The sequence below is a fragment of the Muscardinus avellanarius genome (assembly GCF_963383645.1).
Source record: "Muscardinus avellanarius genome assembly, chromosome: 2".
Lineage (NCBI taxonomy): Eukaryota > Metazoa > Chordata > Mammalia > Rodentia > Gliridae > Muscardinus > Muscardinus avellanarius.
In genome coordinates, this window is record NC_137787.1 from 6598996 (window position 1) to 6624107 (window position 25112).

A 25112-nucleotide genomic window follows, 5' to 3' on the forward strand; every position below is an offset into this window, starting at 1 on the left:
CGCCAACCTTGGGAAGTGCTGTGCTGATCAGGGCATCAAAGGCCCTTCTGACTTCTCTCCCCTAGTCTATTGTACACAAATTCGTGTGTGTGTGTGTGTGTGTGTGTGTGTGTGTGTGTGTGTGAGAGAGAGAGAGAGAGAGAGAGAGAGAGAGAGAGAGAGAGAGAGAGAGAGTGTGTGTCTGACTGGAGGTTAAACCCGGAGTGCTCTGCCTTCCAGCTCTTGCTAAGTTCCTGGGGCTGGCCTCAAACCTGCGATCCTCCTGTCTCAGCCCTCCAAGCATGGGGAGTACAGGCCGTCACATCCAGCCTTGAATTCCATTCTTCAGCCAGAATGGTCTGTGGGTAGTTCCCTCAACCTTCATTTCTGCTCCTTGATTTTACAGCAAAGAACCATGCCCTGTTTGTAGATGAGTGACCCCTTTCCAGTTGGACATCAGCCTAAGACACACCTCCAGGTAGAACCCTGCAAGTGACAAGTACCCCCAGAGGTACTATAACCCTCATCTAACATCTCTCCAGGGTCCTCATCAAGGTCCCACTTGGGAAACAAGCCTCACAGGTTCATGCCATCAAGCATGTGGATATGGCCCGCCCATCATTCATCAGTCTCCACCTCACAGGTAAGGGCTGTTGTGTCCTCTCAAAGTTCATGTCCACTTGAAACTTCAGGATGTGACCATATTTGGGAACAGGGCCTTTGCAGACATAATTAGCTAAGAATCCTAGGCCCTGTAGTTTTTAGTTGCAATCTAAGAAACTAATAAGAAAATGGTGACTTCCCAATGGCCTCCAAGACCCTTTGAAATCTGGTCCTTCCACCTGGAACATCAGAGTTCATTTTCTGCAGACTCTACAAGCACAGGGCTCCTTGGCCCCTCATAAGGCACAGGTGTCAGATCGGCCAACATGGTGTCAAAATGTCTGCATCCCCACTGTCCTCCCCAGTGAAACCCTCTGGGTCCTTGGGAACCCTGATCTTCTGGCCTCCTGCCCCTGCCTGGCCCTCACCTGTGTGATGAAGAGGGCCTCCAGGCTGCCCTGGTACTCCGCCAGCAGCAGGGGGATATAGTCATAGACCTGCTCTCGCAGGTCATCATTGGGCAGGAGGAGGCTCAGCATGGGCTTCAGGGACTTGATGACCCCCAGCTTCACCTGCCCAGAAAAAGGGGTTCCAGAGTAACCAGACAGGCCAGTGACCTCAGCCCATCCACAGAACAGAGTGGGCCTTCAAGGTACAACAGAGGCCTCACTCCAAGGCCTTGAGTCCCACCTATAAGCCATGTGTGCTTGGGCAGGTGCTTAACCTGAATAAGTTAGTTTCTTTATTTGCGAATTAGTCCTACACCATAGAGTTGGTGTGGAAATAGCTCCTGTAGTAGACCCTCAGAGAGCACCCAACAAGTGCCCTCGAAAGTACTGTGCCAACCAGGTGTGGTGGTCCACGCTTGTAATCCCAGCATTTGGGAGGCTGAGACAGGAGGATCGCGGTTCATGGACAGCCTCAGCTACTAGGCGAGGCCCTTTACAACTCAGTGAGACCCTGTATCAAGATAAAGAATAAAAAATCGAGTTGTGGGTATAGCTCGGAGGTAGAATGCCCCTGGGTACCATCCCCATTTCTGCAAAAGAAAAAGTACTGTGCCCTCATCAAACATCTCTCCAGAGCCCTTATCAAGATCCTGCTCGGGAAACAAGCCTTACAGGTCTGTGCTATTACACATGTGCACGCGGCCACCTCTGCCATTCATCAGGTGACCAGGGGCCCAGGAGGAAGCCTGGACCTGGCTGCCCCTCGGCACTTCCTGGGCAGTGTGATCCAGGGGACTGGGACCCTCCTGGAAGGGCACACCTCACCTCTGTGTCATGGTGCCTCAGCCACACGGTCACGAAGTAGCGATACATGGGGAACAGCTTCAGAGCAAACTGGTCCTCCGTCATCACAGGGTACACGCTGTCCTCCAGGTGCTTTAGGTAAAACTGCACCGTCTCGCAGAAAGTCTCCATGGCTACCAAAGTGGGGGAGGCAGATGAGGCCAGAGGGGCCAGAAGTGGAACCAGACCTCTGCAGCCCTCTCTCCCTGGATGGCTAAGACCCTCTGCCCTAGCCATTGGACTCCTCACAGCTCCCAGTTTTGCTTTTTGTGAGAGCAGAGAAGACAAGTGTGTCCAGGACCCTCTGCTTTGAGGAAGTGAGATCAAACATGGGTCCTGGAAAGGGATTTTCTACCCATGTCCTGGGGCATCCAAGGCAGAGGGTGGCATACACATTCTGCCCTTTTTCTTGAGCATCAAGTGTTTTGAGCCCACAAAAACACAAAGTAATATAATCTCAGGGCAAGGTGATCAGATTTAAATAGCATCAAAGACCTGCCTGAGTCAAACCCCAAAGGGGCACATTTCCCCTCATTTCCCTCTCCTATGAATTTCCAACACCCTTCTCTGGTATCCCAATATGCTTAACTACAGAGCAACCTATGCCAAGTCACAGTACTGATTATCTACACCAAGCCCTTATCTTGTAAAAGGCATCCCAATGTCTCAGCCACCTGCTTCCAAGACATCCAATCAGAGGCCAAACAAAGCAGAGGATGGAGCCAACATTTGGGAAGGCCTGAAGAATGAGCCTCTTGCCCAACAAGAGCCCTCTGCCTGCTCCTGGCTCTGCTTTCCCATCCCTGACTCCGATTGGGCCAGACCTGCAGGCCCACATGGAACACTCACCCCCGCAGATCACCTGGCGCATCTTGGCTTCATTGATGAGTCTGAGCATAGTGAATATGGTGGCCAGGGTGATGCCCATGTACGGCATGAACTCAAACACTGTGGGTGGGCATAGAGGTCACAGAGAGTCAGGAGAGAGTGGAGCCAGTGGAAAGCAGAGAGGAAACCCCACTGCCTACCACCCCCAGCATCTGCAGACCCACAGCCAGGACACCGCTGCCACCTGGGGCCACAGGAGCCAGCATGGAAGTCAGATCTTGTGAAAAGAGTGGGCTTGGAGTAGGAGGAGGAAAGGAAGACACAGAAAACAGGGCAGCAGGGAGCAGAGGGAGGGACAGAGGAGCCAGGGAGCTGAGGGAGAGGACACACAAAGAGCCAGAGGGAAGGGGCCGAGACGGAAAGTGGGAGGAAAGAAGAGAGTTCAAGTGTGAGCTCAGACCATCCAGGCCCCAAGGACACATCTGACCTACGAGAGCTATTCTCACTTGGCTATTCTCTTCATACCTGTCATTTAATATTATAAACGTCCATTATTTACTTGTCCATGGTCCCTGCTGAGTACAGGGAATGTGTGTGACCCAGAGCCCACCATGGTGTCCACAGGAAGTAGGAGCTCAATGCATGCTTGTGGAATGAGGAGGAGGAGGAGGAGGAGGAGGAGGAGGAGGAGGAGGAAGAGGAGGAGGAGGAGGAGGAGAAGAAGAAGAAAGAGAAGGAGGAGGAGGAGAAGAAAGACAAGAAGGAGGAGGAGAAGGAGGAGAAGGAAAAGAAAGAGAAGAAGAAGGAAAAGGAGAAGAAAAAGGAGGAGGAGAAGAAGAGGAGGAAGAGGAGGAGAAAGAGAGAGAGAACAACAAAGGCAATGGAAGTGGACAGCCAGAAACCAATGTACACAAAGAGAAAGAAAGGAGGGGAAAGAAAAGGGAAGAGAAGAATGAGGAGACAAAAATTTGAGGTTTAAACAAAGAGAGATTTTTGTGTGTGTGGTACTGGGGGTGGAACCCAGGGGCTTTCTACCTCCGGGCTACACTCCCAGACCTTTTTTATATTTTATTTGGAAACAGGGTCTCACTAAGTTGCTGAGAGCCTCACTAAGTAGCTGAGGCTGGCTTCGAACCCGTGCGATCCTCCTGTCTCAGCCTCCCAATCGCGGGGATTACAAGCGTGCGCCACCACACCCAGCTAAACAAAGAGAGATCTTAACAGCTGGGGAAGACCAGGAGATGAAGAGAGAAATGGAGAACAAGGGTGGACATGATGATAGTGATGGGGAGGAGAGAGGACGGGACCAGGAAGGAGAGGGGCTGGTCTGGTGGGGCCAGAAGCTGAGCAGGCCCCGAGGCCTACCGTTGCCATTGGCCATCTTGGCCAAGGTGATGATGACAAACTCGTCTGTGAGATCGAGGGGCTTGAGGTGGTGCTGCAGGTCGTACATGACCAGGCTGAAGTGGTTTCGGGACAGAGCCACCAGGGTGTCACTAGCCACCTCTGCCATCACGTAGCCCTCCATCTACAAGGACAGGTTAGAGACCTGTGGTGCTACCAATGACTAGGTCTTGATAAGGCCCCTTGACCCACACCCTTTCAACTCTCCTGGCTCTCTGGGGCTCCACCTGCCCCTGCCATGTGAGTTGATGCCTCGGGCATCCCAGGACCACCAGTGGTCCAGCTCCTGGACTGGCAGAGGGAATGCAAGATGAAACCCATTCCCTGCTACCTCTGAGATCTCCCTCATCTCCTTGGAGGCAATGGAGACCAGCCTCTGCACACACCGCTCTTCCAGCTCCCCCTCCTGCTGGATTATCTCCTGGAGGATGTTGTAAATGTTGATCTTGCGCTGGGTGGTAATCTGGGGAACAAATATGCCAGGTGGAAAATATTCAGCTGGCCGTTGGCATCTGGGATGAATACTGTCCTGCCCCCAGAATCAGAGCTCTACTTCCTATCCCTCCTAAAATTCTCCTCTTCTGCATCCCATATGGAGAAAGTGACCACAATCCTCCAACTACCAGGTCTCAGATTTCCACTTCTCTATCTCCAGCTTCTCCCACTCATCCAACTGACCCTGTACATATGTCTTGCAAATCAGTTCCCTCTTGCCTGTCCCAGTCAATATGCAGCAGGGCAGGTATAAAATGGTTAGGACACAAGGTCCTAGTGAGAAAGTATTTGAAACTAGAAAAAAATTCTCTTTCTCTCCTTTGATTCCTACATGGATAGAACTTATTACCATTCAAAATAGCCTAGCTTAGGAGGGGATGGGACAGCTGGATTGTGTACCAAGACCATACCTGGACAGTCATATTTGAGGATTACTCTCACTCAATCAACCCACTGTGCCATAATAAAGAGAGCTTTTAAAGTGTGGAAGCCCTGGCCCCAGCTGGTCCTCAAGAAGTTAGTACCTCTCACTGTAGCCTGTCTCTGTATCCCAGCACCTAGGTCACGAGCTATGGAGGTCACACATAGATGAACACGTGAGTAGCAGAAGGCGACTGAGCTCAGTGGAGAACTCAGAGGGTGTGGAAGGTGAGGAGCCCCTACCTGTGGCACCTGCAAGCAGCAGATAAGAGCATTCATCACCACAGAGGGCTCAGTGGTTGCCTTCTCTGTAATTATCACTGAGGCCAGGGTCTTCCTCATGTCAAGACCTGCCCCGTCCATGTCTGTCTTAGCTGACTCACTGTCCATGATGTTCAGGAGGTTTGTGACTTGTTTGAAAGTACCTGAAACAAAGATGGCACAGGTGCAGCGTTGACACTGTCATCACGAGAGGTGCTCCTGTACCCAGCTTCCCCTGCACCTGCACATCCCATCATTCCCGGGTGCATCATGCCCATTGTGCAGATGGAGAAACTGAGACCTGGCTTGGGACAGCTTCAAGGAGTGAGTGGCCAAGATGGGGCAGTATGCAAGGGTGTAGGTGACTTCCTTACCACTGTCATACGGTTCAAGAGGTTCCAGGTCTTCCGTTTCCTCCAACACACCTTCATTCAAGTCCGGTGCTGCTTCTGCCATCTCTTTCTCAAATTCTTTTGAAATAGATAAGATTTCTAAAATATTCAGGATGGCAACGTGCCTTAAGATGATGCTACGGTTTGAACATGGAATGGCCGCCAGAAAAACCCGTGTGTCAGAGGTGAAGTAATTGAATCATGGTTCTCACCATGAATTAACCATTGACGGAGTAATAATGCGAGTGGGTTTAGTGGGCGGTGACCACTTGCAGTGGGATGTGGCTAGAGGAGGGGGGTCGGTGAAGGTTGATGGTGTGGCCTTGGGGGCTTATATCTGCTCATGCTCTGTCTCTCTCTCTGCTTTCCAGTTTCCACGAGCTAGGTGGCTTTCCTCCCCAAACTCTGCCATCGTGATGTTTCTGCGTGGACTCTGGCTAACTGTGGACTGAACCTCTGAAAACATGAACCCAAATAAACTTTCCCTCCTCTAAGTTGTTCTTGTTGGGTATTTTGGTCACGGGGAAAAGCAGAGTAGAACAGATGACCCCGTCCTGATAACTCACACTCTTGTTTATATCCCTCCCCTTTAGTGTGGGCAGAACCTATGACTTGATTCTAACAAAATATGACAAAGGAGTTGAGGTGTCTTATCTCGACTGAGTTACGTTGCATGACAACCTTTTGAGGAAGTCCTTTCTTTAAGTAGGTTGTGCTCTTTGGAAAAAGTGGTGAGAAATCACTGCCATCATCCTGTTATTAACATGAAACTGTACCTTAGCTGAGTGGAGAGAAACAATTCAGCCAGCCTCGAAAAGTCAACAACTGCTAGGCGTGGTGGTGCCCACTTATAACCCCAATACTTGGAAGGCTGAGACAGGAGGATCGCAGGTTCAAGGACAGCCTCATCAAGTAGTGAGACTCTTAGCAACCTAATGATACCCTATTTCAAAATTAAAAAAAAAAAAAAACCAGGCATGATGGCACATGCTTGTAATCCCAGCATTTGGGAAGCTGAGACAGGAGAATCACAGATTCGCAGCCAGTCTCAGCTAGTTAGCAAGGCCCTCTACAACTTAGTGAGAGCCTGTTTGGAAAAAATAATGAGCCGGGCATGGTGGCGCACGCTTGTCATCGCCGCGCTTCGGAGGCGGAGACTGAAGGATCATGCTGGCTTAAGAGACCCTGTTTCCAAATAAAAAATATAAAATAGGTCTAGGAGTATAGGCCAGAGGTAGAAGGGCTTCCAGAAACCCCAGTACCACCAAAATAAATAAATAAATAAATAAATAAATAAATAAATAAATAAATATAATAAAATAAAGCATGAAAAATAGAGCTGGGAGTATGTATATCTCAGAGGTATATTGCTCCTGGGTTCAATCCTCCATACCATAAATAAATAAATAAATAAATAAATAAATAAAATCAGGCAGAGAGGTGTAGCTCAGAGATAAGATGTCCCTGGATTCAATCACCAGTATCACAAAAAAGGGGGGGGGAAAGTCAACACAAAAAATGTAAACTGCCCGTGAAGTGGCACGCAGTAAGAGAATGGGGGTCTCAGTCCTAGAGACAAATGAAATTGAATTCTGTCAACAGTTACATGAGCCTGGAGGAAGACCCTGAGTTCTGTAAGGAATGGAGTCCAGGTAAGACCACGACTGTAGCCCCTGGGACCCTGAGCCAAGGACCCAGCTGAGCCATGCCTGATTTCTGAGCATGGAATCTGTCTGAGATTATAAGCATACTTCTGTACCATTAAGTTAGTGATGACCTGTTACATAGCAGTAGATAGCTAATACATTTGGTCAATTTGGTTACATGGCAGTAGATAACTAATACATTTGACCCCTCCCTCTTTTCTAGACATGGAAAGCTTATGACAACTAAACAAAACTGCACTTGTCATTCTTTGAGGGCTGTCCCAACATTCACAGCATCTTAGGAGTTGACAAGCACAAGCGCGGATGTCAAGATGGGGGATCAAAAATGCCCAGATCCTTTCTTTTTCGCCCCCAGTTCATCGATCCTCAAGGTCCAGGGCTTTTCCCCATCTCGTGCTATTTCTCTCTGGGATTCTTTAAAGGGTTACTCTGGGAACTAAATGCTGACCTTTTCTCAGAGTCCTCTTCTGGGTGGAACAAAAATACACCCCAAGGAAAAGCTTTGCCCTTTGCCTAATGCAAGTCAGTGGACATGGGGACAATGGCAGGATCAGTTCTCCTAGTGGGACCGTTGGTATCCTCCATCATTGTCCTCTTGAGGAATGCTCCTCCTGGCAGGATGGGAGGGTCCATTAGAATCAGCACCGTTAGATCCCCGGCCCTCGGAACCTTCAGATCCAACTGCCTCCCTGAGTCTCCATCCACACAGGGCTGTGGGACACGCACGGGTCACTGGGATTAAAGCTCACATGCTGTTGGCATTAACAATTTCTGTTGCTCACACGCATGTGTTGCTGTGTGGTGGCCTCTTCCTTCAGGGAAGAGAAATGGTGGGGGTGACCGTGATTCACAACCAAGTCCCAGGGATGGAGCTCAGGATGGGAAGGTGTGGACAGGGCAGCCGGAGACAGGAAGAGAGAATGACAGAGAGGTAATGGAGAAAGGACTCCTTGCCAGGGACTGGATGACATGCGGGATGTGGAAGTGGGTTCCCACCAGCAGAAAACTTGGAAGATAAAGAACCTCAGAGACAGGTAGGAGAGAAGAACTCTGCTTCCCTAAACCAAACTGGATGCAAAGTATTTCTATATTACTTGTAGCTAAGAGAAATCACCCAGTTCTGTAGTTTGCATAATGAATGTTGGCCTATAGGAAACCCTTTTAAGAGCAGGATTCGGGGTCATGTTGATGCAAGGCTCCTAAGTTAAAATGTTCACTTAAAATTTGACCATCCTGGCCGGGCGTGATGGTGCACGCTTGTAATCCCCACGCTTGGGAGGCTGAGACAGGAGGATCGCACAGGTTCGAAGCCAGCCTCAGCTACTTAGTGAGGCTCTCAGCAACTTGGCGAGCCCCTGTTTCCAAGTAAAATATAAAATAGGTCTGGGAGTATAGCCCGGAGGTAAAAAGTCTCTGGATTCCACCCCCAGTACCACCAAAAAAAAAAAAAAAAATTTTTTTTTTAACCATCCTGCTCAGTAGGAATGCTTCAGCCTCTGCTTGGTCACATCAAATACCAGGGAGAAAATTCCCCTCGGAAGGAGACCGTCATTTCTTCTGCATATAATTAGGATAATTAGAAAATGATTTTTTTTTTTAGCCAAGTATGGTGGCACACGCTTGTAATCCCAGTACTTGGGAGGCTGAGACAGGAGGATCACTGGTTTGAAGACACAGGGTAGTTAGGATGCATCTTTGCCTTCTGTCCTCAGAACCAACACAGGAAGGATGATGTGTTTAGAGGCAGAGTGAACGTATCAGCAATCGTGGTGACATAACAAACCACTTCAGAGATGGATGAAAGCAAACAGTTATTATTGCCCACCAGTTCAGCAGGGTGGTTCTGCTGGCCTGGGCCATGTCTGGCCGTGATCAGCTAGCAGGCGACTGAGGGCTGGTCCAGGCTACAGTGCCAAGAGTGGTAGAGCTGCCGGGCAGCAGGGACGGCACAGGACATCCTCACAGCAGGTGCTCAGGACTCCAGGAGATGGAGTAGGCACAGAAAGCTGGGTGTGGTGGCATAGGTCTGTAATCCCAGGATTTAGGAGGCTGAGACAGGAGGGTCATGGTTTGCAGACAGCCTCAGCAATAGAGAGACCCCATTTCAAAATAAAAAGTAGAATAGGAGGCAGGCGTGGTGGCGCACGCTTGTAATCCCAGCATTCAGGAGGCTGAGACCAGAGGATCGCGGTTCACAGACAGCCTCAGCTACTTAGTGAGGCCCTCCGCAACTTAGTGAGACCTTGTTTCAAAATAAAGAATAAAAAATAGGGCAGAGGGTGTATCTCGGAGGTCAAATCCCCCTGGGTTCCATCCCCAGATCTGCAAAAATAAATAAATAAATAAATAAATAAGACTAAAAATAGGGCTGGGGGTGCAGCTTGGAGGTACAATGCCCATGAATTCCATCCCCAGTAACGGGGGGAAAAAAGTAAAATAGGGCTGAGGTGTGGCCCAGAGGTAGAATGCCTCTGGGTTCAATCCCCAGTATCACATGAAAAGGGAAGGAAGGAAGGGAAAGAAAGGGAGAAAGAGAGAAAGAGAAAGAAAGAGAGAAAGACAGAAAGAGGAAGAAAGAAATAGAAAGAAATAGAAAGAAAGAAAGAAAGAAAGAAAGAAAGAAAGAAAGAAAGAAAGAAAGAAAGAAAAGAAAGATAGAAAGGTGTATGGAAGAAAGTAAGAAAAGAAGGAAGGAAGGAAGGAGGCAAGGAAGGAAGGTAGATGGATGAAGGCTTCTTGGGACCGAGGCTTGGAATCAGCACCCATCATGTTCTGCTTGCTGTCAGTCAAGGCCAGTCATATACCAGCCCAGACCCCAGGTGGGGAAATCGATATCCTCCTCTTGATGGAAAGAACTGTCAAGTCCCACTGTCTGGACGTGGCTATCAGGAATATGGGGAAAGAAGACACATTAAAAAATTATACACAGTGTGTAAGCCATGGCAAAGAGTGTAATGTCCTTGAAGTTACTATCTAGAGGGGATACCAGAAAAATATCAGGTAGAAAGCAACAGGCTCTCTTGGTCTTCCAAAATGAAAATAGTATCTTTTCTTTCTGATTGGACTCACGAGGGATTAGTTCACAAACTCTGCGTCTTAGTTGCTGCCACCCTGTTGAGCTCCTCATCTCTGCTTCTTTGGGTGCTAACTAGGAAATGGGAAAGCACTGTATTTGTACAATTCTGTGAGCTTTAATGTACGAGCTAAATGAACCTTTTCCCTACGTTGCCTCAGGTATTTTGTGGTGGTAATTTAAAGCTAATACAAAAAAGCTGATACCAGGAATTAGATAATTACTAAAGCGGTCTTGAGGATCCTTTGTAACTGGTTAACGGGAGAGAGTAAGTTGAGTTTGGAGGAGTTGGTAGAGGAAGCCTAGAAGGCTGGAGCAGTATGATTCTGGAGTTCTGGTGTGAACCAGCATACCAGAACACTGATAGAAATGTGTACAGCAGAGGCCATGTGGATGAGATTTCAGATGAAAAGGAGGGCACTATTGTAAACTGGAGAAAACACCACTCTTTTTATACCAGGCCAAAAAATAAAAAATAAAAATCGGCTACATTGTGCCCATACCCTGAGACTTGTGGGAGGCTGAACTTGGAAGTAATGGGCTAGTTTATTGCATGGAGCATATTTCAAAACACCAAAGCATTCAGGCCGTGACATGGATGTTATTGGCTGCTTTTAGTTAGCTTTACAGTTGGAATAGGAGGAAGAGGGAGCAGACAGATTTGAAAATTTCACAAGCTAGCCAGGAAAAGTATCCCCACAATTCCAGTACTTGAGAGGCCGAGACAAGAAGATCGCAGGTTAAAAGCCACCCTCAGGAACGTAGTGAAGGACTGAGGCACTGAAATTGCAAGTTAGCATGCCTCTGAGTTCAATACCTAGTACCACACCCAAAAAAGGATAAATGTAACATTTAATGAGGAGGAAAACATCCCAAAATATAATTTCATATCAATTTATTACACATCTTAGTTATAAAAATAACAGAACACATACACTTCCCCTATCGTACTTGGGTTTTGTCACATTCAGACTCATTTGGCACAAGCAATGATTATCCTCTCAAGTACACCACCCATCATTTCCAGCATCATTCTTTTTCCTCCCAAATCAGAAGGATGTTATATTCTCAAGACCTCCAAGTCATCATTCACATCAAGTACACCCTACAGGTACAAAGGTACAAAAAAAAAAAAATACAAAACGTGAACTTAGGAGCCATGGACAAAAACAGGGCTGGCCATCACAGGTGAACTCTCCGAACACAACATCCCATGGAACCCAGGCAATGATGTGAACACTGCTACCCAAAAACTGTGAACCCCATGCTCCCAACAGGCCACATTTCTGAGTAAGAAAAATAATAGAGAGTCAAGTCTCTCTGCAACTCACTTGGAGATGACAAGTGGAGGCTGGATGAAAGGTACTGGAGCAGCAGAACACATACCAAATACCTTTACCTGTGGGTATTATTAGCAACTAGATTATGTTTATTTCTTAAAGTGCTCTGGAGTATCCAATCTACAGCAAAGCTATTCTTTTATTTTTGTGTGTGTGTGTGGTTCTGGGGGTAGAACCCAGGGGCTTTTCTACCTCCGGGCTATACTCCCAGACCATTTTTTTTTTTTACTTTATTTGGAAACAGGGTCTCACTAAGTTGCTGAGAGCCTCACTCAGTAGCTGAGGCTGGCTTCGAACCTGTGCGATCCTCCTGCCACGCCTGGCTCAAAGCTATTTCTTTTTTTTTTTTTTTTTTTGGTGGTACTGGGGTTCCTGGAAGCCCTTCTATCTCCGGACTACACTCCCAGACCTATTTTTACATTTTTATTTGGAAACAGGGTCTCCTAAGACAGCACGCGCGGCTGGCTTCGAACCTGCGTGATCCTCCTGTCTCTGCCTCCCAAGCGCGGGGATTACAAGCGTGCGCCACCACTCCCGGCTCAAAGCTATTTCTTTAACAAGAATAAAATTAACACCAAAGCAGTTTTCAATGCAATTGATTGGAAGGTAGATCAAATTTTCACCTCACTTCCCACCCATTTCTTAATGTGCCTTGGACTTGTGGGCTTTCTTGACTCTCCCCTTCTTCCCGAAGCATTTCCGGCAGCCGTAGGCACAACACCGAAAGGCGATGAAGGCCACGGTGAGCACGATGGCCAGGAGGAAGCCAATGACGTCCAAGGAGTGGTACTGGTACCAGGTGAGGTCGTGCGCGGCGGGGCGCAGGTGCGGCGCTCCCTTGTGCCTCATCACGAACTCCACCCAGAACACGGCCAGGTCCAGCGGTTCCACTGGACGGTCCTTGTGCAGGCTGGAGAGGCGCATGATGTTGTCCTTGTAGCTGAACACAAGACAGTTATGTTAAAATCTGGAACATGCTTAGGAATGAACAACCCTGCCTTTATGTGTGATATATGTCCTCCCATATGGGAGTGCCTGATCTTGGACTTCCCAACTTCCAAAAACAGGAGCAAATTAAACCTCTGTTTTCATAAATCACCCAATCTCAGATACTCTGTTACTGCAACAGAATAAAAGATTAAGACAAAGCACTTGACACTTTTGTTGAAATACACATGTGTGTGCACAACTTGGGCATGCCCATCTACACAAGCATGTAGGCATGTGTGTACATACTATCTATCGTAGGGTGAACTCCTCCGTTGGCCATCGTTTCTTCCCATAAGGCTTTGCTGGGCTTGATATCAGTCAGCCGGAGAGCAGTATATTAAATTTCATGCACAGATCATGATACCTGATGGCTTTTGTCCTTTGAATAGTTTCAGGGCCACATTTGAACAAATTTTCTTTGCTTTTATTTTAACTCTTTGCAGTGTGATATTGCATTAACACACATATTTATAACACCTCATGGATAAGAAGCCTCTTGGGACCCAGCTCTGGGAAAAGTCCTAAGCACCTGGTTTACTTTATCTTCTGCATGCCATGCCTCTTGTAATGAAATATTTCTTTCTGTCTTTTATTGTGACATTTCTTTATAAATTTCTACTAAGGGAGGTATGTTTTTTTAAAAAAAATGTGATAAGTTATATAGAAACTAAAACCTCTTTGCAAAATAAATAATAATAACACCCGTACTATCTCATTTATAAATCTAGATTTGTGCATATTTGTTTTCACATTGAATATTAACACGAATGCTGATACCAAAATATAGGTAATATTCATTACCTCGTCTCTTACCTTTTATCATTGATGACGGTTTTCAGGGCGTTTGCTAGGTCATCAGAAGTCATTTCAACGACATTCAGGGTCACGCCAGCTCCCCGGGTCTCTATGCGCTTTGCATTGTCCATCTGGTCACCGAACAAGGGCATCATCACCATCGGAACGCCACTGCATATGCCCTCGTAGATGCCATGGGAGCCGGAGTGTGTGATGAATGCTCGAGTCTTGGGGTGACCTGCGGGCACGGCAGGGAGGGACGCAGAGGTCAGCCTCAGTTCCCAGTCTGCCCTCGTCCAGATCCTGAGAACACCCTGAGGTCTCCATGGTGTCTCCACATCTCCATGCTCTCAGTGCCCTGTAAAGCACTGTGCTGTAGGCTGGACATAATATTTTCAAACTAAAAGATCTTCCAGTGTCACCCGCCTAAACCACTATCTTGATTTAAACATTCTGACCCACACATCGAATCCTCCCGACATACCAAGAAGGTCATTTTGGGGTAACCACTTGACGAGGATGGTATTCTTCGCAAGATTTGGTGGTGGAGTTCCAGTGTAGCGCCACAGGACCTTGCAGGGACAAAAGGAACAGTTGAACACAAAGAGTTATATGATTTTTTAAAATCTGCTCTAATGGCTGGAACAGTGAGCCCTCTGAAGGAGCAGGACCGAGAAGCCCCTCAAGGGTGGAGCCTCAGCGACCACACAGGTGCAGGGCTGCAGCGCCCTGCCTGTCCCTGAGGGGTGGCCAGGAGGCTGAGCGCCTTGTGAACAGGCGACAACCGCCCACATCATGCTGTGCAAAGGGTGCGTGCCCTTTTCTGAGCGTCAAGGACAGGTTTACGTAAAGAAGATGGCAGGTGCAGCACTAGACACACAGGAACATATGGAATAAACTCAAGGTCCTGACCAACAGCTTCATGGAGAAATGTGCCTGTTTTACATGAAGAAACCTCAGGTTTATTTGCTTGGACTAAAATCTCCCTCATACACTTGAGTGTCTTAGAGAAAATGAGATTTCCAAGTGAAGTAGATTATAGTTTAAGAGAAATTTAGAGTTAAATTGGGGAAAAAAATTGGCCTGGAATGGTGGCACACCCTTGTAATCTCAGTCCTTGGGAGGCTGAGACAGGAGAATTGGAGGTTCTTGGCCAGGCTCAGCTACTTAGAGAGGCCCTCTGAGACTTAGTGAGACTCTGTTTCAAAATAAAAAGAGTAAAAAATATGGCTGGGGTTGTAGCTCAGAGGTAGAATGCCCCTGGGTTCACTCCCCAGCACCGAAAAAAAATTGGATTAGTAGTTGGGAAGTGGCAGGGAATATCCAATTTCAAAGTTCCAACTAATAGAATTAATTTAGATCCTGGAAGTCTGTGGCTAGAACTCCTAAGCGAGGAGGGTTGAGGCATGGAAGAATTTAAACAGTGGTTTGGCAATACATGAAAGTGTTATTACCAGTTTCACTAGCACATGCAGGGAGGTGGGGGAGTACAGCTGGGGTGTGTAGGAGGGTGTAACCCAGTGAGATGCAGAGGGAGATAGGCCAAGAGCTATGTGCCCATATATTTACATCACACGTACCATCACTATACCGTATAACTGCACTAATAAAATTATAAAAAGCAAAAATAAAAGACAGGTGGAAGATGGATATGGAAGAGTCACTTAGGTTCTTCTTACTGTCTGCGGTATTCTTCCCAAGGCCTCGGCAATCTCCATAGCTTTCTTGTCTGGAATGTCTGAGACCATTGATCCCAAAGAGAAAACCACAATTCCATGTTCTCCAGAGGCGTTAATGTAGGCTTCAAAATCCTAGAGCAAGGAGAAAATTTTCCTGTTAATTTTTTTCTCCTATTCTTTGGTGACTATATACAGTAAGTTATGAACTAAATATCTTCCTCTTAAGAATGTAAATAAAAGAGTGTGTAATATAAAGTCAAACATTTTCAGCTGATGAGCTCGGTAGCGTTTTCCCCTCCCTAACCCTCTGGCAAAGGAGGGAAGTTTCTTGCACACGGGGCTATCTCCGGGGTCTCTTTGAGATGTGGAATGAAAGCCATGTGCCAATTTTCTGAAAGAAAAAGAGAAGCACATGCATGCACATACACAGTGCTAAGGTTTAGATTTAAAAAGTGTTCCAGATCGCATGTGGTAGACAGCTTAGCCATGTTTGGAGGTGGGTCTTGGCCACCAGGGACTCGTCCCTGTGTGTAGCAGAGTGGCTAACTGCTACAGCTTCCTGCTCCTGCCTTGTCTGCCACGGTGAGCTCACACAAGCTCTCACCCCTTCTCCTTGCTCCCCGTCATGATACCCTGAGGACCTTCGGTCATAGGTCCTGCTAAGACGCTGTTCTAACATAGACTGGAATCTCCAGAAATGTGAACCAGTAGATGTCTTTTTCTTTAAAGTTCTGTGTGTCAAGTGTTTGAGTGGTGAGAATGCTGACTAGAAAAGACATACACTCATGTACACACACACACACACACACACACACACACACGTGCATTCACACACTATTGTCATTCCACTTAGAAGAAACAGAGCAATGAGTAAGGGTGGCCGTTCTCCCCAACTGTAGATTATTAATGATCAAATTAATCCTGAGGGTTTCCAAATGGTTTCTTATGTTTTCGCAGCAAGCCCAGTACACTGAGATTGTGTGATGTGGAGAACTGGCCCACATGGGAAGGGTACTCTCGGACATGGTACATTCAGTGCTCAGTATGACCTGACCTTGGTCACCAGGCATGTGAGATACAGGACACTCCCCACAGGGCACAGTATACGTGCTGTGAACAGCAGGTTCTGCCAAGCTCAACCTGGGCAGGCGCTGTTCTGACTCCTCCCTCCCCAGCACCACAGCAAGCCTCTCTTCCCTTCTCCCTCCTTTTCTGCAGAGAGACAGCTCACCACCAGGTGCCCTTCTCTACCCAGTGAGGGCCAAGGGCTGACCTTCATTTCCTGGGACCTTCGCTCCTGCAGGCTATTGTCATCTCCTCTGTAAAGGTCAGAGTCTGATTTCTCCTCTTATCCACCCTCCCACACCCACTCAGCAACCAGAAGAATGTGATTAACACAAAATCAAACCCACAGGTCCATAAACACCCATGGCTATACTAAAGCCCAAATGTCACGAAAATTCATCTATAGAGATTGCAGAGCAAACTAGAGATTGTATTATCATGGCCAACACCCAGCTCTGTGCCAGCTTTTATGGGGCTCAGTAGATCTTTGGCCCAACCCCTCCTGGGTCAAACTTTCCTTTATCACAAAGTAACTGCATTCTAATTTTTAAAATAACTATAAAAATAAATTTTTGGTGACAGTTGATTAGTGAGTAGATAATTTGATAGAGAAAGAAATGAAAAAAAAGTTAACATATTGCCAGGCATGGTGGCGCATGCTTGTAATCCCCGTGCTTGGGAGGTGGATACAGGAGGATCATGAAGGTTCGAAGCCAGCCTCACTGGCTTAAGAGACCCTGTTTCCAAATAAAAAAATATTAAAAATAGGTGTCTGGGAGTGTAGCCCAGAGGTAGAAGGGCTTCCAGGAACCCCAGTACCACCAAAAAATGTTAACATTCACATTAGTACACAAAATTGTAAAACACCTAAGGAAAACTAACGAGAAAGAAACAGAATAAATCTGAAGATAACCACACAATATCTGACTTTTTTTGGTGGTGGTACTTTTTTTGGGGAGGACCCAGAGGCTTTCTACCTCCAGGCTATGTTCCCAGACCTATTTTATACTTTATTTGGAAACAGGGTCTCACTAAGTTGCCGAGAGCCTCACTAAGTAGCTGAGGCTGGCTTCGAACCTGTGCATTCCTCCTGTCTCAGCCTCCCAAGCACAGGGATGACAAGCGTGCGCCACCACGCCCAGCAATATCTGACTTTTGTTATGATAATTTTGAACTCACAGCAATGAAAAGTCCTATAATACAAAATTTAGTGTTCTTCCATAACAAACTAGATCAGTTAGCTAGCAGAATAAACCATGGGCCCTAAATATACATACACGTGACATACATAATATAATTTATATATTTATATGTTACATATAAGCACGTTATAAATGTTAACTATATAGTATATACTAATTTAGTATATAATAGTATATAATATATATTGTTGTAGTTTTAGATACATGTATATTTACATATAACAATTGGGGACTAGAGCAAAAACCATGATATATTAATAAGTGAGCCATGAAGTTCGACGTGGTAGCACACGCCTGTAATCACAGGACTTGAGAGGCTGAGACAGAAGGTCAGCAGGTTTAGAGCCAGCATTAGCAAATTGGCAAAGCCCTCAGCAACTTAATAATATCTTCTTTCAAAATTAAAATAAAAATAAATAAAATAGTCTGGGGTGTAGCTTAGAGGTACAACATCCCTGGGTTCAATCTTCTATCAGAAACATGAGTGAGCAAGGGACATGCATTATGACCCTATTCTGTAAAACAAACATTGAAACATATATATTTAACAATATATATAATAATATATGTAATTATAGGAATATGAATCACTCTTGAGGATGACTACCGATCCAGTAACTAGCTCTCAGTTGATGCCTTTTTACTTCTGCTCATTTACCAAATATGTGGCGAGTGCCAATCACATAGCTGCCTCGCGTGGTGACATCCAGAACACACCACACATGTACAGACCCATCGCCAGGCGTTCAGGATGCAACACATTACAGGCATGATGGACAAAACCACACCTGCCCATGTGGTTGATAGCATGAAGAAGACGGTTAGTGAAAAATGATCTAAGTGAAATAAATGGTGGTGGCACCCTGTGTGCTCTGAAGGAAGCTGAACAGAGTGCTGCACGACTCTCCAGGGAAGTGGCGTGTAAGCTGAACAGATACATGGCAAATTCTGGGACAGCATCTCGGTAGGAGGGCAGCATGCCCAAGGATCCCGAGCTGGGAAAGGCTGGGAATGTCCCAGGAATGGGTGTAAGGCCAGCGTGATGGGGAATGCACTTGCGGGTTTAAAAAAAGTCCTTTCATTTGGATTGGAATTTCCATTATGCCTTCACATTTCCAGAGTTTTACATCCCAAAGGGAATGTGAAGCACAATTCTTTTCTCTTGGTTCCTTTGGTTATGCCAACAATTTCTCTTTCATGCCTCAATCATTTGGACAGGTTGACAAGATTCCTTTTCTCTGATCTGAAATGTGCCCATTAGTTCAGTGATATTTCACCTATTTCTTTCCTCTCTCTGAAAAAGCATCAATAATGGTTTTCTATGCCGATAAATTTATCATCTTCATTTAGAAAACCAGTAACATCTCATTCCTCCTCAAGCTGACTACCTCATCCAGTAAATACTTTGGCCAACAGGCCACAGGACATAAAGATCCTTGAGCCAGGCCTTCAGGGGGTTATCAGATCTCTCTACCTGATAGATGAGGAATCAAAATCCAGAGAAGGGGAATCTGCTCGCAGGGCAAATGGGCATCAACCAGTCAAGCTTCTGATTTCTCACTGCAGTTCTTTCCAATGTCTGAAGGTTCTGCTCATCATGACAATAATACAAATACTGAAACCATGGGCCACATCAGAGGCACACTGGAAACAAGGTCTGGCACGCTCCAGTGCCATTCCAGTCCCTTTTCAGGAGCCAGAGTCGATGCTTAGAAAGTATCTGAGCTACAGGGAGTTTCACAATCGTATTTGAAGAATAAAGGAATGAATGTCTCCTGAGATGCCTCTCCTTGGAGAGTCCTCCCTGAACCTTCTATCCCAAGAAGCCTCTTCTTTTATTCTCTGTCATCTCCACTGAAATTTCCAAAAGAATTCCAAGAATGCTGCTTTACGCCTAATTCAAATTCTGTAAGAGGAAAGTTAGCCTATTAGCTAACCTAATTAGCTAGCCTGACTTGGCTCAATCTGTTTAGTAATTATCTTATTAAAAGGGGAGAGGCTTCAGGATCTGATTTCATGTTAGAAACTAGAACTTTAACCCAGGTCATAAAGGCAACTTCCCTTGCCAGGAGCCATAAATGCCAAGAAACTATTTGATCAGACCTGAACTTCGGCTATCTCACGCAATCCCGGGCAAAGTGCATGCGGCATATTTTTTTTTTTTTCTCTACAAGGTGCCCCAAACTCAGATTGTCACATTAAATTGAATACTACCCACTGAAGCCCTCAGAATAAAGTGCCCCAAACCTGCTTTCCCAAAATCTTAACTATGAAGAAGTAACCCAGAAGATGATGCCCAAGACAGACACGCTTTAGCCTATTTGAGACTCGAGAAATAGAAATTAACCAAAGAAGGCAAGTAGAACTATCTCAGCGCGCAGGTTCAGCACACATCTGAACAAAGATCCTTCATGCAAAGCACTTGCAAGGACATGGGCACAACCCATGCAAATACACACCTTGGATAGTGGTTTTTTGTGAAGGCAGTTGATCCCACCAATAAAAACCATATTGGGCATGATGGGCCTGGGGTAATTCTTCACAAAGTCACCTTTCATGAGCCAGATAGATGCATAGCTCATAAGGTCCAGGACAGTCACGGTTTTCTGAAGGACTTCTGAGGCAAGCGATGCATAAGGGGAATAGACCACATCACACATGAAGTTCTCTACCAAGGCAATGAGCGCATTCTTCACTCTCTGGGGGAAGGTCATGTGATCTGAGCTTAAGGACAGTGACCTTGGCACATAGGACAGGGGGCTGGGACACTGGGTAGCTTTAGAGTCATAGCCACATGGCAGTGCATTCAAGAAGTAGACGGCAGGCAGACCCAGGTACTGAGCCACGATGGGGCCACAGAGAAGGAAAGGGTCTGTCAACACCGCATCGAACCTGCTTTCCTCCAGGGAGGCCATAAACTCCTTGTTGTGCAGCAACTGGGAACATCCGGAGAAAATCAGACCAAAGTCCCTTTTGGCTCTCTCGTATGTTTTGATCACAAGCTGCAGGAGAGACTCCTTCTCAAAAGCACTACGCCCAAGGTTGACAAAAGTGGCTCTCAGTTCCTCCTTTTGGAATGGCACAGGGTACTTTTTAAAGGTGAAAAACGGTTCTTCTTTTATGTACATGGAGGCATCCGGTGCTATGACCACAACTTCATGTCCCCTCTGCTGCAGTTGCTGGAGGACTCCGAGCATGCTCAGCCAGTGGCTGCCATCCATTGGGATCACCAACAGCTTCCTGGCGTGGGACACAGAGGGGCTGAGCCCCCACAGCAGCAGACAAAGGATAAGTGGATGTGAGATCCTGGAGGATTCGGTCATGGTGCTGCTGCCTCTGCTCCAGCCAGAGCTCCACGCCTGCCTGTCCACATGTGACAAGAGCCAACCTATATACCAAGTTAATGACTGATTGTGTCACATGACTAAAGGCCCTTCCCACAAATGGGGCTGAAAGTTTGCTTTCAGAGATAATGGGGGTGGAGTTTTACGAGGCTGGTTTTATAACATCCAGAAGCAGCAAAACATGATCAGACTACTCATTATGAGTCCCACTCCCCAGTTTTATGCAATGTCAAAGGAGGGTGCTGGGATAGGATTCTCTATTCACAACCTGGAACATTCAAGGAAGAGGTCAACAAACATAATACATTTTCTTTTTCTTAGACATCAAGGATTTTGAGCCTCCCCAAATGCTAAGTGATTCAATCTCAGGGCAAGGTGACTATATTTAAGTAGCATCAAAGATCTGCTCAAATCAAGCTCAAAAGGGGCACATTTTCCCTCATCTCCTGTTCCTATATATTTCCAACACCTTCTCTAGTCTCCTAAAATACTTAACTACAGCGCAAGTTACACGGAATCACAGTGACCACTTCTCCCCACTTAACTTCTATGTTCTAGTAGGTACTCATATGTGTCAGCCACCTGCCCAGGAGAGCCAATCAGAGGCCAAACAAAGCAGGCAATAGAGTGCCAGAGCCAGGCAGCAAAAGTACGGGTTCTGAAGAGAGGCGTGAGGATGAAGAATTTATTTTTATTTTTATTTTTTTAATTTTTATTGGTATATTGTAATCATATATCACATTGGAATACAAGACTTGAGAGGATATACAAGCACACATCATCCAATTAGCCCTCATCCAGTCCCCATCCCATTCCCTCCCCCTCCCTCGATCCCATGCTTGTTTGGTGATTAACTGATACATTTGTTTATGTACCTCTTGTGTTTTAAAGAGGCTCCATCCTCCCCTATTCCATACCCTCTGATTGGTCACCTTAATTGCTTCACTATAGGGCCCTATATAACTCGACATCTTCCTGTTGCCCCTTTCCTCCTAGTTATTGCTGATTAGGGGAAGCATCTGGTTTTATTTTCTGCAATATTTCTCTCTGCATGCAGCATTGCAAGTACCAATCCCACTCTTGACGGCCCCAGTAGTTGTCTGGCTACCCGGTGGATTGATCCAGACCTCGCTGGCTCTAGCAGCGGCCTTTTTCATGGGAGGCCCCCACACCGGCCTAACCCCTCGGCTGGCTCCGATCCCGGCCTCGGTGGCCCCAGCACTGGCCTAGCCTCAAGGCAGGCTCCATCCCAGCCTCGCTGACCCTGGCACCGGCCTAACACCTTGACAGACTCCACTCCTGGCCTCAGAGGCCCCATACTGGCCTTGCCTCACGGCAGGTTCCAATCCCAGCCTCACTGGCCCTGGCACTGGCCTAACCCCTCAGCAGGCTCCGATCCCAGCCTCGGAGGCCCCAGCACTGGCCTTGCCTCACAGCAGGGTCCAATCCTGACCTCGCTGGCCTCGGCACCAGCCTAACCCCTCGGAAGGCTCCGATCCCGGCCTCGGAGGCCTCAGTAGCAGCCTTGCCTCATGGAAGGCTCCAGTGCCGGCCGCTGGTCCCGGCACCAGCCTAACCCCTCAGCAGGCTCCGATCCTGGCCTCAGAGGCCCCAGAACCAGCCTTGCCTTGTAGCAGGCTCCGATCCCGGCCTTGGAGGCCTCAGCACTGGCCTTGCCAAACAACAGGCTCCAATCCTGGCCTCGCTGGCCCCGGCACCGGCCTAATCCCTCAGCAGGCTCCAATCTCGGCCTCGGAGGCCCCAGCACCGGCCTTGCCTCACGGCAGGCTCCAATCCCGGCCTTGCTGGCCCCTGCACCGGCCTAACCCCTCGGCAGGCTCCGGTCCTGGCCTCGAAGGCCCCAGCACCAGCCTTGCCTCATGGCAGGCTCCGATCCTGGCCTCACTGGCCCCCGTACCGACCTAACCCCTCAGCAGGCTCTGATCCCGGCCTCGGAGGCTCCAGCACCGGCCTTGCCTCACGGCAGGCTCCAATCCTAGCTTTTCTGTGTCCATTGCCGGCCTCACCCCTTGGCAGGCTCCAATCCCAGCACCCTCTTTGCCCAGCCATTTGTCCCACGTTCTCGAGGGTGCATGGTGGTAGCATTCTGCCTCTAGGGTTATTACTTCAAAGGTTCCAGGTGTAATGCATCAGATCTCTGCCTCCCCTGAGTACTGGCCACTGCCATTGCCACTGCCTCCACCATTTCAAATCTTTCCCAAGCTCTTTTTCCACTCTGAATTTTGTCCAGTGTTCCTAAGCATGCGCGACAGTAGCATTCAACATTTGGTATATTTTCTCCAAAGAAATAAGGTTGGTAGGATCCGATTTCTGCTTCTCCTGAATACAAGTCTCCACCGCCATCGCAGAGACTGCTTCCAACACCGCCTTTCTCTTAGGTCTCTGCTAAACTCTCTCCTTATAGGTGATGTCCAAGATTCTTAAGAATGTAAAGAAGCAGTTCTCCTTCATGGGGAATTTTTCCAAAAGTTCCAGTTCATTTGGATAAGTTTTGTCTGCATCTCCAGTATCCTGGCATCTGCCACGGCCTTCTTGACCCCTCTCTGATATTTTTCTTTTTTCTTTTCCTTTTTTTTTTTTTAATAAGAGAAGACAGTATGTGTGGTTTGAGGAGGTTGTGGGATCAGGCACTCAGTAGCACTGTGACCCGGGCCCAATTTCCCCAGGGGTCCAGCGTGCTCCTCACGACTCCACCTGGGGCCTAAGTCACAGCTGGGCCCCGGTTCTTCCAGGGGTCCTGTGTGCCCCGCCTGACCCCCACCCGGGACCCAGGGCCTTGCGACCGCGCCCCAGTTTCTCCAGGGGTCTGGCCTGCTCCGCGCGGTCCGGCCTGGGGCCCAGAGTCCTGCAACCCAGGCCCCAGCTCTTCCAGGCTCCAGCGTGCCCTGCCTGACCCCCACCTGTGACCCAGGGTCTTGTGACTGGGCCCCAGTTTCTCCAGGGGTCTGGCGTGCTCCGCACGGTCCAGCCCGGGGCCCAGAGTCCTGCGCTGAAGAATTTAACTCTAAGAATTTGATTCTCAGAATATTTAATTTATTCTAACATGAGGGGGGCCACCAGCCTACTGTCTCTACTGGACGATCCCTGCTCCTGGGTCAATATTTCCTACTGGTCGATGACTACTCCTGGGTCAGTATTCTCTATTGCACCAACGCTGGGTTTGTTTTTCCAGAGGTATTTATACAGTTACAGGTCAATCAACATCCTCATGCTACCACCACCAGAATACAATAAAGACCAATCCAAAGCACATATATTACAGATGGGTTAACCAGTACCCTCATGCCATCACCATCTGATCTTCTCCCAGACCTTTCACTTTGAACTTTCCATGACCCCAAATCATGTTGACTTTGGGTGAAGAACAGTCATCTGAGTCAGAAACATTACTCTAGGGGAAAGCCTTAATGGCTCCCCACAATAGAGCAAATATTTGAAAATTTCTGAGGGATGAACCTCTTATTCAACAGCTCATCTGCCTGTTCCTGGCCCTGCTTTCCCCTCCCTGACCTTGATTGGGCCAGACTTGCAGGCCCACATGGGACACTCACACCCACAGATCGCCTGGCACATCTTGGTTTCATTGACAAGTCTTGGAATAGTGTATATAGCTGCCAGGGTGATGCCCATCTATGGCATAAACTCAAACACCGTGGGTGGGTATAGAGGCCACAGAGAGTCAGGACAGAGCAGAATCAGTGGAAAGAAGAGAGTAAGTTCCACTGTCCACTACCCCCAGCATCTTAGGAAACAGAGTTTGGAGTCAGACGGGGGGCGGGGGGATAAAGAGAAGATAGGAGGGCAGAGTTAGAAGGAAGGACAGAGGGAGAGGAGAGGAGGCCAAAGAGCTGAGGGAGAGGAGACACAAAGAACCATAGAGAAGGGACAGGCAGAAAGTGGGAGGAAGAATGGTCTTCAAGTGGAAGCTCAGAGCACACCGGGCTCCACGATCACGTCTGACCCAGGAGAGCCCCAGAATTCTATGTTCTTAGACGAGTGATGGCAGCTGAGAGAGAAGGACTAGGATGACAAAAGGCCAGCAGAAAAAAAACCTGGCAGAGAGGAATGGAAGAGAGAGGGTAGAAAGAGAAACTTGTTAGATACCCCTCCCCACAGAAGGCTGCTGCCTTCCTCACGCTGACCTCCTTCCCCAGTGTCTTCATCCTTTATAATAATATTATTATTACATACATATACTAATGAGATAATAATAAAGTCTACATTTATATCCCTGGCTTGTCCTCTTTCTCTGGGGTGTGTGG

General features: G+C 47.5%; 2 protein-coding genes across 2 annotated transcripts in view; both read right to left on the bottom strand.

The window, feature by feature from the left end:
* Positions 1 to 5738, bottom strand: part of MROH2A (maestro heat like repeat family member 2A) — a gene marked incomplete at both ends in the record, with an annotated part of 33330 nt that extends 27592 nt beyond the window's left edge. Inside the window, 7 exons of the mRNA XM_080690227.1 lie at positions 1011 to 1154; positions 1857 to 2008; positions 2724 to 2822; positions 4068 to 4230; positions 4438 to 4569; positions 5265 to 5446; positions 5657 to 5738. Coding sequence (XP_080546353.1) covers positions 1011 to 1154; positions 1857 to 2008; positions 2724 to 2822; positions 4068 to 4230; positions 4438 to 4569; positions 5265 to 5446; positions 5657 to 5738 — 954 coding nt within the window. The remainder of the gene's footprint in view (positions 1 to 1010; positions 1155 to 1856; positions 2009 to 2723; positions 2823 to 4067; positions 4231 to 4437; positions 4570 to 5264; positions 5447 to 5656) is intronic.
* A 6658-nt stretch (positions 5739 to 12396) lies between these two features.
* On the bottom strand, positions 12397 to 20808 carry LOC308258610 (UDP-glucuronosyltransferase 1A1-like; the record flags this gene model as incomplete). Its single annotated transcript, XM_080689297.1, has 5 exons — positions 12397 to 12694; positions 13558 to 13777; positions 14024 to 14111; positions 15219 to 15350; positions 19945 to 20808. 5 exons carry the CDS (start codon positions 20806 to 20808, stop codon positions 12397 to 12399), a joined length of 1602 nt encoding a protein of 533 aa, XP_080545423.1.
* Positions 20809 to 25112: the final 4304 nt, after the last annotated feature.